The following is an 18956-nucleotide window of genomic DNA, read 5'->3' on the forward strand; positions in this document are numbered from 1 at the left end:
TTCACCTTGCACTACAATCTGGTAGAAGCAACCGCTATAACATCCCCCCCAAAATATGGGCAGCCATAGTGGTCATGTACCTTCCAGTCCCAATTTTGGGGCAGATTCTGAAGTCTTGTGAAACTCTCCAACCAAGGGTCATTTATGCAGTGATGCGACTGCTCCCAATGCTCCCCCATGCTCTTAGCTTAGCACAAAGTTAGGAGAACTTACAGACTCGGGGTAATAATTTGTAGATGGTTTGATAATTTCTGTTTTCCATTAAGCACTTGTTTCCGTATAATATTATAATATATATTCCAGAACGAACATTTGCTGTAATTATTTATTTCCTGTTTATTTTTGGAGCATTACTTTAGCACTTTGGGCTTTTTCAGTTTTCTTAACCTCGCGCTAATTGGTTGACCCAGCACAATTCGCACAGCATGAGGAACATCCGGGGCCGTCACCTCCTCACAGGTCTCGTAGGTTTCACAGTCTGCGATTCACCAAATCTTTTTAAAACGTAAAATAAAAATGCTGCTGAAAAGCTAAAACTCATTAATGGCTTGACATTGGTCGTGCTTTATGCCATTAAATAGTTTTTAGAATTATTTTTATTTTGAGTTGTAAAATATTCATCCACAGATTTGTATCACTTAACCCCTTCCCTCCACTGCATTTTAAAAAAATTTTTAATGCACAATTTTCCCTTTTTTCTTCCAAATGCCATAACTTTTTTTTTTTTAACTTTCCCATTGATATGGCCATTTATTTGTGGAATCAGATGGAGTTTCGTGTGCAAAATTCCAAATATGGTGATAAAAACCCTACAATTGAAGCTATTACTTCTATTACTTTTTGTATTTCGTTTTTACAGCGTTCATTGTGCTGTAAAAATGACCTGGTAACGTAATGCTTCGGGTCAGTGCAATTACAGTCATACTGCACTTGTGTACTTGTATTTTTTATATCTTAGTGTTTACAAAATTCAGAACTTTGTAAAAAAAAAAAAAAGTTGGTTTGTGTCAAAATTTTCCGAACCTTTTTATTTTTACATAAATGGAGCCAGTTTAGGACTTTTTTTTATTGATGCCATATTGGGGTACATACAGTGTTTTGATTGCTTTTTATTTCAATTTTTGGGTAGATACGAGGGGCGATCCAAAAGTAATGATAATCAATACTAAACACAATGAATATAGTCAAAAAATTTTTTTATTTTTTTACATAGTCTCCTAACAAGTCTATACATTTAGTCCATCTCTTTTCTAAACTTAGAATTCCCTTCGAAATAAAATTCTTGATATTGACCCTCAAAAAAATCCCCAACAGCAGTTATCACGTCACTGTTGTCATCAAATTTCTTGCCCCGGAGGTGTTCCTTGAGCCGAGGATAGAGAAAGAAGTCACTGGGGGCTAGATCTGGTGAATAGGGGGGGTGTTCCACCAGTTCAAAGCCCGCTTCTTGAATGGTAGCCATGGCAACTGCAGCTTTGTGAGCCGGCACGTTATCTTGGTGAAACAGCACTCCAGCCCGCAGTTTGCCGCGCCTTTTCTCCTTGATAGCCTCCCGCAATCTTCTTATTTGTTCTGCGTAGTAGGAGCCTGTAATAGTGGCTCCCTTCTCCAAATAGTCCACCATGATAATTCCTTCAGCGTCCCAAAAAACAGACGCCATAACCTTCCCTGCTGAGCTTGACACTTTGAATTTCTTCGGCGTTGGTTCGTCGGCTCGTTTCCACGTCATCGATTGTTGTTTAGTTTCGGGATCAAAGTGGTGGATCCAGGTCTTGTCCATTGTCAAAAAACGTGACAAAAAATGTTCCTTGTCTGCTTGGAACTTTTCGAGATTTGCTATTGAAATGTCAACTCGTTTCTTCTTTTGTTTGTCGGTTAACATTTTTGGCACCCAACGCGCGGAGACCTTTCTCATATGCAATTCTTTTGCAAGGATTCTTTGAATACTGCCATATGAGATCCCTGTGACCTCAGCTACATGCCTGATAGTCACTCTTCGATCTGCCAATACAACTTCTTCAACTTTTTTCACGTTTTCTTCATTGAGGGACGTGGATGGGCGTCCTTCACGATGTTCATCTTCCGTCGATGTTCTTCCCAGCTTAAATTCCTTGGCCCAGCGTGCAACTGTGGAATATGGAGGAGAAGAGTCCCCCAATGTTTCCACCAAGTCGCTGTGTATGTCTTTGGTAGTCATTTTTTTCAAGCAGAGGTATTTGATGACAGCTCCGAGCTCGTTTTTTTCCATTTTGATGTTCACTCCTCGGCCGTTCATATTCAAATGAATGTAGCTCCCGGGAATCGTGGTCTATTTAAGTGATTTTTTTTTTCCTGGACTAGTGGGTACCTAAGAGAGAAGAAAACATTTTATTTTAATTTCTGTGTGCAATAGAAATAACCGATTATCATTACTTTTGGATCGCCCCTCGTACAGTGACAGAAAAATGCCAGTTCTGATGTTAAAAAATTTTTTCTCTTAAAATAATAAGATGTTTTTTTTTTTTTTTTTTGTTGCTTAGACTTTTTTGGAGAAGGCAATAATTTTTTGAAATGTAATTAAACTTTTCAATTTTTCTAATACAGTGTGCAGGGCTATGTGTGGGCCCTTATACAGTGTGCAGGGCTATGTGTGGGCCCTTATACAGTGTGCAGGGCTATGTGTGGGCCCTTATACAGTGTGCAGGGTTATGTGTGGGCCCTTATACAGTGTGCAGGGTTATGTGTGGGCCCTTATACAGTGTGCAGGGTTATGTGTGGGCCCTTATACAGTGTGCAGGGTTATGTGTGGGCCCTTATACAGTGTGCAGGGCTATGTGTGGGCCCTTGTACAGTGCGCAGGGTTATGTGTGGGCCCTTATACAGTGCACAGGGTTAAGTGTGGGCCCTTATACAGTGTGCAGGGTTATGTGTGGGCCCTTATACAGTGTGCAGGGTTATGTGTGGGCCCTTATACAGTGTGCAGGGTTATGTGTGGGCCCTTATACAGTGTGCAGGGTTATGTGTGGGCCCTTATACAGTGTGCAGGGTTATGTGTGGGCCCTTATACAGTGTGCAGGGTTATGTGTGGGCCCTTATACAGTGTGCAGGGTTATGTGTGGGCCCTTATACAGTGTGCAGGGTTATGTGTGGACCCTTATACAGTGTGCAGGGCTATGTGTGGGCCCTTATACAGTGTGCAGGGCTATGTGTGGGCCCTTATACAGTGTGCAGGGCTATGTGTGGGCCCTTATACAGTGTGCAGGGCTATGTGTGGGCCCTTATACAGTGTGCAGGGCTATGTGTGGGCCCTTATACAGTGTGCAGGGTTATGTGTGGGCCCTTATACAGTGTGCAGGGCTATGTGTGGGCCCTTGTACAGTGCGCAGGGTTATGTGTGGGCCCTTATACAGTGCACAGGGCTATGTGTGGGCCCTTATACAGTGTGCAGGGTTATGTGTGGGCCCTTATACAGTGTGCAGGGTTATGTGTGGGCCCTTATACAGTGTGCAGGGTTATGTGTGGGCCCTTATACAGTGTGCAGGGTTATGTGTGGGCCCTTATACAGTGTGCAGGGTTATGTGTGGGCCCTTATACAGTGTGCAGGGCTATGTGTGGGCCCTTGTACAGTGCGCAGGGTTATGTGTGGGCCCTTATACAGTGTGCAGGGTTATGTGTGGGCCCTTATACAGTGTGCAGGGTTATGTGTGGGCCCTTATACAGTGTGCAGGGCTATGTGTGGGCCCTTGTACAGTGCGCAGGGTTATGTGTGGGCCCTTATACAGTGCACAGGGCTATGTGTGGGCCCTTATACAGTGTGCAGGGTTATGTGTGGGCCCTTATACAGTGTGCAGAGTTATGTGTGGGCCCTTATACAGTGTGCAGGGTTATGTGTGGGCCCTTATACAGTGTGCAGGGCTATGTGTGGGCCCTTATACAGTGTGCAGGGTTATGTGTGGGCCCTTATACAGTGTGCAGGGTTATGTGTGGGCCCTTATACAGTGTGCAGGGTTATGTGTGGGCCCTTATACAGTGTGCAGGGTTATGTGTGGGCCCTTGTACAGTGTGCAGGGTTATGTGTGGGCCCTTATACAGTGTGCAGGGTTATGTGTGGGCCCTTGTACAGTGTGCAGGGTTATGTGTGGGCCCTTATACAGTGTGCAGGGTTATGTGTGGGCCCTTATACAGTGTGCAGGGTTATGTGTGGGCCCTTGTACAGTGCGCAGGGTTATGTGTGGGCCCTTATACAGTGCACAGGGCTATGTGTGGGCCCTTATACAGTGTGCAGGGCTATCTGTGGGGCCTTATACAGTGTGCAGGGCTATGTGTGGGCCCTTATACAGTGTGCAGGGTTATGTGTGGACCCTTATACAGTGTGCAGGGTTATGTGTGGGCCCTTATACAGTGTGCAGGGTTATGTGTGGGCCCTTATACAGTGTGCAGGGTTATGTGTGGGCCCTTATACAGTGTGCAGGGTTATGTGTGGGCCCTTATACAGTGCACAGGGCTATGTGTGGGCCCTTGTACAGTGCGCAGGGTTATGTGTGGGCCCTTATACAGTGCACAGGGTTATGTGTGGGTCCTTATACAGTGTGCAGGGTTATGTGTGGGCCCTTATACAGTGTGCAGGGCTATGTGTGGGCCCTTATACAGTGTGCAGGGCTATGTGTGGGCCCTTATACAGTGTGCAGGGTTATGTGTGGGCCCTTATACAGTGCACAGGGTTATGTGTGGGCCCTTATACAGTGTGCAGGGTTATGTGTGGGCCCTTATACAGTGCGCAGGGTTATCTGTGGGCTCTTATACAGTGTGCAGGGCTATGTGTGGGCCCTTATACAGTGTGCAGGGTTATGTGTGGGCCCTTATACAGTGTGCAGGGTTATGTGTGGGCCCTTATACAGTGTGCAGGGTTATGTGTGGGCCCTTATACATTGTGCAGGGTTATGTGTGGACCCTTATACAGTGTGCAGGGCTATGTGTGGGCCCTTATACAGTGTGCAGGGCTATGTGTGGGTCCCTATACAGTGTGCAGGGTTATGTGTGGGTCCTTATACAGTGTGCAGGGTTATGTCTGGGCCCTTATACAGTGTGCAGGGTTATGTGTGGGCCCTTATACAGTGCACAGGGCCATGTGTGGGCCCTTATACAGTGCGCAGGGCTATGTGTGGGTCCCTATACAGTGTGCAGGGTTATGTGTGGGCCCTTATACAGTGCACAGGGCTATGTGTGGGCCCTTATACAGTGTGCAGGGCTATGTGTGGGCCCTTATACAGTGCGCAGGGTTATGTGTGGGCCCTTATACAGTGTGCAGGGTTATGTGTGGGTCCTTATACAGTGTGCAGGGTTATGTGTGGGTCCTTATACAGTGTGCAGGGTTATGTGTGGGCCCTTATACAGTGCACAGGGCTATGTGTGGGCCCTTGTACAGTGCGCAGGGTTATGTGTGGGCCCTTATACAGTGCACAGGGTTATGTGTGGATCCTTATACAGTGTGCAGGGTTATGTGTGGGCCCTTATACAGTGTGCAGGGCTATGTGTGGGCCCTTATACAGTGTGCAGGGCTATGTGTGGGCCCTTATACAGTGTGCAGGGTTATGTGTGGGCCCTTATACAGTGTGCAGGGTTATGTGTGGGCCCTTATACAGTGTGCAGGGTTATGTGTGGGCCCTTATACAGTGTGCAGGGTTATGTGTGGGCCCTTATACAGTGTGCAGGGTTATGTCTGGGCCCTTATACAGTGTGCAGGGTTATCTATGGGCCCTTATACAGTGGACAGGGCTATGTGTGGGTCCTTATACAGTGTGCAGGGTTATGTGTGGGCTCTTATACAGTGTGCAGGGCTATGTGTGGGCCCTTATACAGTGCACAGGACTATGTGTGGGCCCTTATACAGTGCGCAGGGTTATGTGTGGGCACTTATATAGTGTGCAGGGTTATGTGTGGGTCCTTATACAGTGTGCAGGGTTATGTGTGGACCCTTATACAGTGTGCAGGGCTATGTGTGGGCCCTTATACAGTGTGCAGGGCTATGTGTGGGCCCTTATACAGTGTGCAGGGTTATCTGTGGGCCCTTATACAGTGGACAGGGCTATGTGTGGGTCCTTATACAGTGTGCAGGGTTATGTGTGGGCTCTTTTACAGTGTGCAGGGCTATGTGTGGGCCCTTATACAGTGCACAGGACTATGTGTGGGCCCTTATACAGTGCGCAGGGTTATGTGTGGGCACTTATATAGTGTGCAGGGTTATGTGTGGGCCCTTATACAGTGTGCAGGGCTATGTGTGGGCTCTTATACAGTGCACAGGACTATGTGTGGGCCCTTATACAGTGCGCAGGGTTATGTGTGGGCCCTTATACAGTGTGCAGGGTTATGTGTGGGCCCTTATACAGTGTGCAGGGTTATGTGTGGGCCCTTATACAGTGTGCAGGGTTATGTGTGGGCCCTTATACAGTGTGCAGGGCTATGTGTGGGCCCTTATACAGTGTGCAGGGCTATGTGTGGGCCCTTATACAGTGTGCAGGGTTATGTGTGGGCCCTTATACAGTGTGCAGGGTTATGTGTGGGCCCTTATACAGTGTGCAGGGCTATGTGTGGGCCCTTATACAGTGCACAGGGCTATGTCGGAAAAAGCAGTCCGTCGGTTGCAAAAAACGTTACATTTAACGTTTTTGGCTCCCGGCGGTCCGCCACAACACGGCGCAACCGTCGCAAGACGGTTGCGACGTGTGTCAATACGTCGCAATGCGTCGGTAATGTAACTCTATGGGGCAAAAACGCATCCTGCAAACAACTTTGCAGGATGCGTTTTTTCCCCTAAACGACGCATTGCGACGTATTAAAAAAAACGCCAGTGTGAAAGTAGCCTTAAACAACAGAATATAACTCCAAGTAAATCAAAATTCTGTGAAATCAAACTGTCCAAATAGGAAGCAACACTGATTGACAATCAATTTCACATGCATTTGTGGAAATGGAATAGACAACAGATGGAAATTATTGGCAATTATCAAGACACCCTCAATAAAGGAGTGATTCTTCAGGTGGGGACCACAGACCACATATCGGTACCAATGCTTTCTAGCTGATGTTTTGGTCACTTTTGAATGTAGGTTGTGCTTTCACACTCTTGGTAGCATGAGACGGACTCTACAACCCACACAAGTGGCACAGGTAGTGCAGCTCATCCAGGATGGCACATCAATGCGAGCTGTGGCAAGAAGGTTTGCTAACAGCAGGAGATGTGGAGGGGGCCGTAGAAGGGCAAAAACCCAGCAGCAGGACCGCTTCACAGCTTTTTTGCAAGGAGGAACAGGAGGAGGACTGCCAGAGTCCTGCAAAATGACCTCCAGCAGGCAACAAATGTGCATGTGTCTGCACAAATGGTTAGAAACCGACTCCATGAGGATGGTCTGAGTGCCCGACATCCACAGATGGGGGTTGTGCTCACAGCCCAACACTGTGTAGGATGCTTGCTATTCACCACAGAACAAAAGGATTGGCAAATTCGCCACTGGCGCCCTGTGCTCTTCACAGATGAAAGCAGGTTCACACTGAGCACATGTGACAGAGTCTGGAAATGCCGTGGAGAGCGATCTGCTGCCTGCAATATCCTTCAGCATGACTGGTTTGGCAGTGGGTCAGTAATGGTGTGGGGTGGCATTTCTTTCGAGGGCCGCACAGCCCTCCATGTGCTCACCAGAGGTAGCCTGACTGCCATTAGGTACTGAGATGAGATCCTCAGACCCCTTGTGAGAGCATATGCTGGTGCGGTTGGTCCTGGGTTCCTCCTAATGCAGGACAATGCCAGACCTCATGTGGCTGGAGTGTATCAGCAGTTCCTGCAAGATGAAGGCATTGAAGCTATGGACTGGCCCGCCCGTTCCCAAGACCTGAATCCGATTGAGCACATCTGGGACATCATGTCTCGCTCCATCCACCAACGTCACGTTGCACCACAGACTGTCCAGGAGTTGGCGGATGCTTTAGTCCAGGTCTGGGAGGAGATCCCTCAGGAGACCATCAGCCACCTCATCAGGAGCATGCCCAGGTGTTGTACAATGGGTAGGTCATACAGGCACTTGGAGGACACACACAATACTGAGCATCATTTTGACTTGTTTTAAGGACATTACCTTCCACTTTAATTTTCTGTGTGACTCCAAATCCAAGCCATCATTGGTTAATAATAGTGATGAGCGAGTATACTCGTTGCTCGGGTTTTCCCAAGCACGCTCGGGTAGTTTCCGAGTATTTGTTAGTGTTCAGAGATTTAGTTTTCATCGGCGCAGCTGAATGATTTACAGCTACTACCCAGTCTGAGTACATGTGGGGGTTGCCTGGATACTAGGGAATCCCCACATGTGTTCAAGCTGTCTGCTGAGGTGATGAAAACTTAATCTCCGAGCAGTTACAAATGCTCGGAGACCACACGAGCGTGCTCGGGAAAACTCGAGCAACGAGAACACTCGCTCATCACTAGTTAAATTTGATTTCCATTGATGATTTTTGTGTGATTTTGTTGTCAGCACATTCAGCTTTGTACAGAACAAAGTATTCAATAAGAATATTTCATTCATTCAGATCTAGGATGTGTTATTTGAGTGTTCTCTTTATTTTTTTGAGCAGTGTATTTAGAGAGTTATGTGGGGGCCGTTATTATGCTACTGTGTTGGGGAAGCTACAGGCCCGTCTGCGGGTCTGGACTATTTGAGGTGCCCTGACCACAAGGACAGTGATCCCAGCTAGGCAGCTTTCCTGGGAACCAGGACTGACAGGAGTCAGTGTGTGGAGCAGGAGCTCCTGTAAGGTAACTACAAATAAAGGGGGTTACTGGCAGAGAGGTATCTGCCATTGGAACAGACTGTCGGTGGTTAATGTGTTCCGTTGATGTATATAATGAACTGTTTGTGACGCGGTTTATGAGTCTAAATAAACCGATATAGACTGTTTTTGTGAGAAAATGTGCCTGAGTGCTTTAATCCTGTTGCCAAGCGAGTGTCCCCCAACCCACTCAGGTAGCGCTATCTCGCATGTACATCAGTCTGCTCAGCTCCTCCTGTTCTACACCATCCTCCCTGCAGATCAGAGACCATTTTCAACATGACGGATTCACTTTACTGATGTAGGAGCACAATTGTGATTTTACATGCCCATTAAACTAGCCATAGTGGAAAATACTGAGATTTGCTTTGTTTTTCCTTAGGTAGTAACCATAATTATGATCCTTTCTTTCAGGTGTATACTTTTTTACATTCAGCATGTTGAAGCACGAAGAGGTGGAGGATGTCTATGTGTACCTTATGCATAATGGCAATACCATAGTCAGCATGTTCAGGTAAGTGATCCGGACATCGATTAATGGGTCCACCTCAATAAGTACAACAACTCTGAAGTCATTGGAGAGATGGTCATTGACGTTGCACAAGGCGTATACTTTTTACCCCAGTAGAAAGCACCATTCTTCTTTGCAGAATGCTTCTGGTTTTTGGTGCTCAGTTGCATATAGTTGACATTATTTACTGAAAAAAAAAAAAAAAAATTAGGGTTGGCATGTTTGAAGAATGAAGGGATGAAGTCAGAGCCAAAACCATATTTCTTTAAAGTGGTATTCTCACCAAGAACATTTATCAGGCACCCAAGAAACAAAAGGTAGAGATCCATCTAAAAGATGGCGCGCCAATAGATTTGTATGGAATGGAATTAAGTATGATCCTCCTGATGGTGGGGAATGATGGGTCCCCAGTTTTCTGAATTCGGGGGTTCCAACCCATATAATGAATAGGTGACGAACGTTCATACCTAGAATGTTGCTTTACGTTTCTTACAGTCCTTGTTTTCCAAGTGATTGAGAGCAGCTCCCTCCATCTTTATGTTTTCCTGTAACATTCCCATAGTGTTTGTAATGACGAAGAATATAAGAAAACGAGCACTCGCCATCCGTGCAAAAATGTCCTTCCTTTATTGAGGCTTCATATTAAAACAGCAGAACATAGCAGGGAGAACCTATGGTTCCAAATGACGACGGCCGTTTCTCTCTCCTGAGCTTCTACGAGTCCCGTAGAAGCTCAGCAGAGCGAAACGGCCGTCGTCATTTGGAACCACAGGTTCTCCCTGCTATGTTCTGCTGTTTTAAGGACATTTTTGCACGGATGGTGAGTGCTCGTTTTCTTATATTCTTCGTCATTACAGAACTTTCCCCTGTTTTCTACGAGCACCGCATTCCGTAGTGGCTAAATACAATGCTGACTGGTCTGAGGGTAGCATAATAGGTGTTTCGGAGCTGATTGTGCGTCTGCCTTTTTCTTTTGATTTTCCCGTAGTGTTTGCTCATATTACTAGACAGTCAGCACGGACTTCCCCTATGGAGCCTTATCGCCAGTGCACAGAGAAGTGCGTCGCCGCTTATCTCCACTCCGCAAATATAGTTATGGACAGATGTCAATTACAAACACTCACAGGCGCCAATCAATTTGTCTCAGGAAGCCGAGCGGCTGTCTAATCCTGCACAGCACCGACAAATCCAATCCCCCAGGCTTTCGGAAGGTGCAAACAGGAACAGAAAATAATATATTAGGTCCCGTAGAGAATATATGGTTTGTAGATATTTGCTGACATGGCATTCCCAGCCTAATGTTATAAAAAGGGTAATGCCAAGACAGGATAATACCCCCATGACACACGAGCCCGAAGGGGCACTAAAACCGCTGATTGTGCTAAAGTCATGAGCAAGAGCAAAAACAGGACTCTTAGCGATGGATGTCAAAATACAATGGTGTCCACAGAGAAGATGGCAAAATCTACCCATAGAAATGTATTTATTGTTGTCTAGAGACTAAATATGGTCTAGTGAAGGTGCAGAATTAATGGCAATGTCTATTATATTCCAGGGTGGTTATGGGCTAATATTTATATCTCTATAACTAGTTTGAATAATTTTATATTTATTTCACATCTACAGTTCAATAACTTATCCTGCAGTTTTATATCACTGAATTAAATGATAATGTTCTTTCCACCTGCATCCACCCCTAGGTGGAGCTCACTACATGTAGATCTATTCAATTACCACTGGAGGGAGCACACTGCAGGTGGTTTTATACAGCCACCACTAGGTGGAGCTCACTACCTGTTTATACATACTCACTACATACATATTTACACAGTCACCACTAGAGGTAACTCATTACATACATATCTATACTACCATGATTAGGGGGAGCTTACTATTTACACATTTATGCAGCCACCACTAGCGGGAGCTCACTACATACGGATTTATACAGTCACCACTAGGAGGAGCTCACTACAGCTTTCACTAGGAGGAGATCATTACATACAGATTAATATAGCCACCACTAGGGGGAGTTTACCTCATATGGATATATTCAGCTACCACTAGGGAGAGCTCATTCAGAAGGATTTATACAGCCATTACTAGGAAGATCATACTACATATGTATCTTCATAGTCACCAATAGAGGGAGCTCATTATATACCGATTTGTACAGTCACCACTATAGGGAGCGCACTGCATATAGATGAATGCAGCCACCACTAGGGGGGAGCTCACTACATACATATTTACACAGTCACAACTAGAGGTAAGTCACTACATACATATTTATACTACCATGATTAGGGGGAGCTTACTATTTACAGATTTATGCAGCCACCACTAGAGGGAGCTCACTACATATAGATTTATACAGCCACCACTAGGAGGAGCTCACTACATACAGATTTATACATCCACCACTAGGGGGAGCACATTACATATAGATTTATACAGCCACCACTAGGAGGAGCTCACTACATACAGATTTATACATCCACCACTAGGGGGAGCACACTACATATAGATTTATACAGCCACCACTAGGAGGAGCTCACTATATACAGATTTATACAGCCACCACTAGGGGGAGCACACTACATATAGATTTATACAGCCACCACTAGGGGGAGCTCACTACATACAGATTTATACAGCCACCACTAGACGGAGCTCACTACATACAGATTTATACAGTCACCACTAGGAGGAGCTCACTACATACAGATTTATACAGTCACCACTAGGAGGAGCTCACTACATACAGATTTATACAGCCACCACTAGAGGGAGCTCACTACATACAGATTTATACAGCCACAAATAGACGGAGCTCACTACATACAGATTTATGCAGCCACTACTAGGAGGAGCTCACTACATACAGATTTATATAGTCACCACTAGGGGGAGCTCACTACATACAGATTTATACAGCCACCACTAGAGGGAGCTCACTACATACAGATTTATACAGTCACCACTAGAGGGAGGTCACTACATACAGATTTATACAGCCACCACTAGATGGAGCGCTCTACATACAGATTTATACAGTCACCACTAGGAGGAGCTCACTACATACAGATTTATACAGCCACCACTAGAGGGAGTTCACTACATACAGATTTATATAGTCACCACTAGAAGGAGGTCACTACATACAGATTTAGACAGCCACCACTAGGGGGAGCTCACTACATACAGATTTATACAGTCACCACTAGGAGGAGCTCACTACATACAGATTTATACAGTCACCACTAGGAGGAGCTCACTACATACAGATTTATACAGTCAGCACTAGGAGGAGCTCACTACATGCAGGTTTATACAGCAACCACTCGGGGAAGCTCACTGCATACAGGTTTATACATCCAGATTTATACAGCCATTGCATATGGGAGTTACACTCTGAACACTCTGCCTTAATTCAAAAGAAAACCAAGCCATCATATGTTATGATCTGGTGATTAGGGAGCGACATGCGTCTAGCTCTGAGCAGGTGGCAACTATACTGACTGCAGTCCCTAAGCTCAACAAAATACTAGAAGTAGCCGTGGAATGCTCCTAACTCGGCCTAGGCATCTCGTCACAGCCTAAGAGCTAACTACCCCTAAAGATAGAAGCAGGAAAACTATCTTGCCTCAGAGAAAATCCCCAAAGGATAGATTAGCCCCCCACAAATAATGACTGTGAGAGGAGAAGGAAATGACATACGTAGTATGAAACAAGATTTAGCACAGGAGGCCACTTCTAGCTAAATAGAAATAGTACAGAGCAGAACGCAGTGCGGTCAGTAAAAAAAACTAGAAAAAGTCCACCGCAGAGAAATGCAAAAATCTCCACACCTGACTAAAGGTGTGGAGGGCAAACTCTGCTGCCCAGAGCTTCCAGCTTAACTGAATAGATTCATACTGAAAAGCTGGACAAATGAACAAAAACAAAGAAAGTGCTGAACACCAAAGTCCAAAACAAGAGAACCGCAAAAGGACAAGCAAGGACTTAGCTTTGATGAACTGGTCAGAGTGTCAGGAAAGTCCTAAGAGCAATGACTCCAGGCAGTAACAATTGACAACTGGCATTGAATGAGGGATAAGGCCAGACTAATATAGCCGAGCCAGAAAGACGATCAGTGAAAACAGCTGCTGAAGCTAAATCCAAGAAGCAGCCATACCACTCAAAACCACAGGAGGGAGCCAAAGAGCAGAACTCACAAAAATGCTACTTCCAACCACCGGAGGGAGCCCAAGAGCGGAATTCACAACATCATGGCAATGACTCAGATTGTCTCTATTCAGTATTGTAACGAATGGAAGCAGAGGCACAGATGGTGAAGTGCGCATTCGTTTATTGCTATTTTGGTGGAACCACTGGACCACGGTCCAGGGGGCTCTGACGGGGGCGTGACTAAGTGAACCACTGACACCTGTAGTAAGACCCCTCGATCAGGATCAGAGTAGGATGTCAGAGGGACACAAGTGCTACCTCCAGTTAGACCCCGGACACGTGGAAGCTGGTCCAACAAAACAGGTGCTCAAACAGGGATAACAGATGACATAGAACTCAACAGGCGGGATGCGGCTGGCTGTGACGGAGCTGGCAGGCAGTGCTGACGTCTTCTATGGTAACGGAGGGACGGACGTCTGAGCTGGATGGAACTTGCACAAGTAGTACTGGCGTCGTCCCGAGGATGGAGTAGCAAGCTGCAGATAATCTGAGAAGACAAGCAGTATTAGCTGGGTACTGGCAGGACACAGGCAAAACACAACAGGTCACAGGAACGTAAGGACTGCCACTGCCCAGGGCCACGGCAGCAGGTGAATTTTCACTAAAGAGCCCAGGGAAGGAATAGACGCAATAACACGTAAAGTAACAAACTAAAGTATCAGAGCTACTAGGTGTCCAACCCCTGTACATTACATGCTCTAGAAAATCTGTTGTTTCATTGTTGATTTCATTTGCAATAGGTGATGGGTTAATTTATCATTTCCGTGGATCAATCAATAACCCATCGAGCTGCAGATGAGTCTCCCGCTGTCATTTCTTCATCTCAGACTGGATTTATTGTCAGATTTTTAATTCTCCAGCAGAAAGATGCTGCCATAATGACTTGTCACAGGGGCACTAAATGCTGCTCTATATAAAAGCTGATTAAATATCTGTGATTATTTACCCCCTACTGCAAAGCATATGAGATCCAGATATAATTTTGGTATTAGATTTTATTGAGCCGATACCCACAATGGGACAGGATGAATGCATTCATACTTGTCATGGAAAGCTGGCATTACTTCTGTTTGTGCGGAGCTCCGCTGTACCTGCCGCAGGTGCTGGTTTGTTATGTAGTGACATTGTGTTCTAAGAGGGTAACACTGAATGGAAACTTTACCCAAAAGACTCCTTTATCTTTGATTTAAAGGGAACCTGTCACCTGAATTTGGCGGGTCCTTTTTTTGGGTCATATGGGTGGTGTTTCCCGGTCTTTTATTAACCCCTTTTTTTTCCTGCTGGCTGCACGCTCATCGCGAAATTGACTTGCCGTTGATTCGCTTTCCTCCCTAGTTAACGCGTGCGCAAAGCAATCTTGCCTTGCGCACGCACAGTATGCTTTGCCCAATTGCGGGCAAAGCCGAAAACCATTAGTGCGCATGCGCCGACGCACTATGTCCCAGAACACAGCAAGATACTTCCGGGACACAGTGCGTCGGCGCATGCACACTAATGGTTTTCGGCTTTGCCCGCAGTTGGGCAAAGCATACTGAGCATGCGCAAGGCAAGATTGCTTCGCGCACGCATTAACTAGGGAGGAAAGCAACTCAACGGCAAGTCAATTTCGCGACCAGCGTGCGGCCAGCGGGAAAAAAAGGGGTTAATAAAAGACCCCAAAACACCGCCCATATGACCCAAAAAAGGACCCGCCAAATTCAGGTGACAGGTTCCCTTTAAACAAATGTTACTGCTGACATATAATATTATGGCAACATGTGGTATATCTACAGTATAAAGGGAGGCTAAGCGGTAAATATTCCTGGTTAAATGACTAGTAGTCTAGAGCCATTTTCTACGTGTCACCTCAGTATTGGTGATGATGTTATGTTGACAGGTTTCTGTAGAACGCTTACACAGTCCATGCGCCCATTTTTCATCACCTATGGGCATCAATCTCAAATTGTCTTATCTCCAGGCAGATGAAAGTAGACCGATAGGCACACAATTTTGATGATAAGTCAGTTGTATTACCATTTACACTTTTATAAAGATTGAGCTCCAGTCAGCTTGTTATGACCACATCAAAGTTCAGCAAAACTTTGATAAGGTCTGTGATCATAAATCAGTAGAGTGGACTTCAGAAGCAAAAAAATAAACTCCCTTTTTAAGACCTCTCCTTTAGTGTCACGGAGTGACTAGGGATTGTGGGCACATATCGAAACCTTTGAACTAGGGGCACTGTAGTCTATCCCTGTCCCCCAGATTACTCCTAAAGGTGGAGACTCCGGGTTCACGTGCCTTGCAATGCACCTATATTAACCCTTATCTGTTCCCTCTCCCACCCATGGAGGTGTGAGTTCAAAGTGTATAGGATAACACCAACCAGATAAACAAGGTAAGATGAACAGGGATAAATGAAAGTTACATTCATACAAAATACACTCACCAAACAACAGAGTAGAACACAGGAAACCTGTTATGAATAGGTAATTCAGAACCACAATGGACCTAGTGGTTAAGAGCACACAAAGTGACCTGATAGTTACTAACATAGGACAAGCTCTGAGACGTGGAAACTCTGCTGACCGCAATCCCTAATCCTATCATACCACACTAGAGGTAGCCGTGGATTGCGCCTAACGCTCCCTATGCAACTCGGCACAGCCTGAGAAACTAACTAGCCCTGAAGATAGAAAAATAAGCCTACCTTGCCTCAGAGAAATTCCCCAAAGGAAAAGGCAGCCCCCCACATATAATGACTGTGAGTTAAGATGAAAATACAAACACAGAGATGAAATAGATTTAGCAAAGTGAGGCCCGACTTACTGAATAGACCGAGGATAGGAAAGATAACTTTGCGGTCAACACAAAACCCTACAAACAACCACGCAGAGGGGGCAAAAAGACCCTCCGCACCGACTAACGGTACGGAGGTGCTCCCTCTGCGTCCCAGAGCTTCCAGCAAGCAAGAAAAACCAATATAGCAAGCTGGACAGAAAAAATAGCAAACAAAAACAACACAAGCAAAACTTAGCTTAAGCAGGATAGACTGGCCACAGGAACGATCCAGGAGGAAGCAAGACCAATACTAGAACATTGACTGGAGGCCAGGATCAAAGCACTAGGTGGAGTTAAATAGAGCAGCAACTAACGACTTAACCTCATCACCTGAGGAAGGAAACTCAGAAGCCGCAGTACCACTCACATCCACTAACGGAAGCCCATAGACAGAATCAGCCGAAGTACCACTTGTGACCACAGGAGGGAGCTCTGCCACAGAATTCACAACAGTACCCCCCCTTGAGGAGGGGTCACCGAACCCTCACCAGAGCCCCCAGGCCGACCAGGATGAGCCATATGAAAGGCACGAACAAGATCGGCAGCATGGACATCAGAGGCAAAGACCCAGGAATTATCTTCCTGATCATAACCCTTCCACTTAACCAGATACTGGAGTTTCCGTCTCGAAACACGAGAATCCAAAATCTTCTCCACTATATACTCCAACTCCCCCTCCACCAAAACCGGGGCAGGAGGATCAACAGATGGAACCATAGGTGCCACGTATCTCCGCAACAATGACCTATGGAATACGTTATGGATGGAAAAAGAATCTGGAAGGGTCAAACGAAAAGACACAGGATTAAGAACCTCAGAAATCCTATACGGACCAATGAAACGAGGCTTAAACTTAGGAGAGGAAACCTTCATAGGAATATATCGAGATGACAAGCAAACCAAATCCCCAACACGAAGTCGGAGACCCACACAGCGTCTGCGATTAGCGAAACGTTGAGCCTTCTCCTGGGACAAGGTCAAATTGTCCACTACATGAGTCCAAATCTGCTGCAACCTGTCCACCACAGTATCCACACCAGGACAGTCCGAAGACTCAACCTGCCCTGAAGAGAAACGAGGATGGAACCCAGAATTGCAGAAAAACGGCGAAACCAAGGTAGCCGAGCTGGCCCAATTATTAAGGGCGAACTCAGCCAACAGCAAAAAGGACACCCAATCATCCTGATCAGCAGAAACAAAGCATCTCAGATATGTTTCCAAGGTCTGATTGGTTCGTTCAGTCTGGCCATTTGTCTGAGGATGGAAAGCCGAGGAAAAAGACAAATCAATGCCCATCCTGGCACAAAAGGCTCGCCAAAACCTCGAAACAAACTGGGAACCTCTGTCAGAAACGATGTTCTCTGGAATGCCATGTAAACGAACCACATGCTGGAAGAACAATGGCACCAAATCAGAGGAGGAAGGCAATTTAGACAAGGGTACCAAATGGATCATCTTAGAGAAGCGATCACAAACCACCCAAATGACCGACATTTTTTGAGAGACGGGGAGATCCGAAATAAAATCCATAGAGATATGTGTCCAAGGCCTCTTCGGGACCGGCAAGGGCAAAAGCAACCCACTGGCACGAGAACAGCAGGGCTTAGCCCGAGCACAAATCCCACAGGACTGCACAAAAGAACGCACATCCCGCGACAGAGACGGCCACCAAAAGGATCTAGCCACTAAATCTCTAGTACCAAAGATTCCAGGATGACCAGCCAACACCGAACAATGAACCTCAGAGATAACTTTATTCGTCCACCTATCAGGGACAAACAGTTTCTCCGCTGGGCAACGATCAGGTTTATTAGCCTGAAATTTTTGCAGCACCCACCGCAAATCAGGGGAGATGGCAGACACAATTACTCCCTCTTTGAGAATACCCGCCGGCTCAGACAAACCCGGAGAATCGGGCACAAAACTCCTAGACAGGGCATCCGCCTTCACATTTTTAGAGCCCGGAAGGTACGAAACCACAAAGTCAAAACGGGAGAAAAACAGCGACCAACGAGCCTGTCTAGGATTCAACCGTTTGGCAGACTCGAGATAAGTCAAGTTCTTGTGATCAGTCAAGACCACCACGCGATGCTTAGCTCCTTCAAGCCAATGATGCCACTCCTCGAATGCCCACTTCATGGCCAGCAACTCTCGATTGCCAACATCATAATTTCGCTCAGCAGGCGAAAACTTCCTGGAAAAGAAGGCGCATGGCTTCATCACCGAGCAATCTGAACCTCTTTGTGACAAAACAGCCCCCGCTCCAATTTCAGAAGCATCAACCTCGACCTGGAACGGAAGCGAAACATCTGGTTGACACAATACAGGGGCAGAAGAAAAACGACGCTTTAACTCTTGAAAAGCTTCCACAGCAGCAGAAGACCAATTGACCACATCAGCACCCTTCTTGGTCAAATCGGTCAATGGTTTAGCAATACTAGAAAAATTACAGATGAAGCGACGATAAAAATTAGCAAAGCCCAGGAACTTTTGCAGACTCTTCAGAGATGTCGGCTGAGTCCAATCATAAATGGCCTGGACCTTAACAGGGTCCATCTCGATAGTAGAAGGGGAAAAAATGAACCCCAAAAATGAAACC

The 18956-nt window shown here is 46.0% G+C and overlaps 1 protein-coding gene across 3 annotated transcripts in view; it reads left to right on the forward strand.

Annotated features, from left to right (window-relative positions):
• Window positions 1–18956, forward strand: part of C1QTNF3 (C1q and TNF related 3) — a 236635-nt gene that overhangs the window by 200634 nt on the left and 17045 nt on the right. For all 3 annotated transcript variants that reach the window (XM_069745978.1, XM_069745976.1, XM_069745977.1), the window contains exon 5: window positions 9211–9310. In XM_069745978.1, coding sequence (XP_069602079.1) covers window positions 9211–9310 — 100 coding nt within the window. The remainder of the gene's footprint in view (window positions 1–9210; window positions 9311–18956) is intronic.

The sequence above is a fragment of the Ranitomeya imitator genome, chromosome 1, assembly GCF_032444005.1.
Source record: "Ranitomeya imitator isolate aRanImi1 chromosome 1, aRanImi1.pri, whole genome shotgun sequence".
Classification (NCBI taxonomy): domain Eukaryota; kingdom Metazoa; phylum Chordata; class Amphibia; order Anura; family Dendrobatidae; genus Ranitomeya; species Ranitomeya imitator.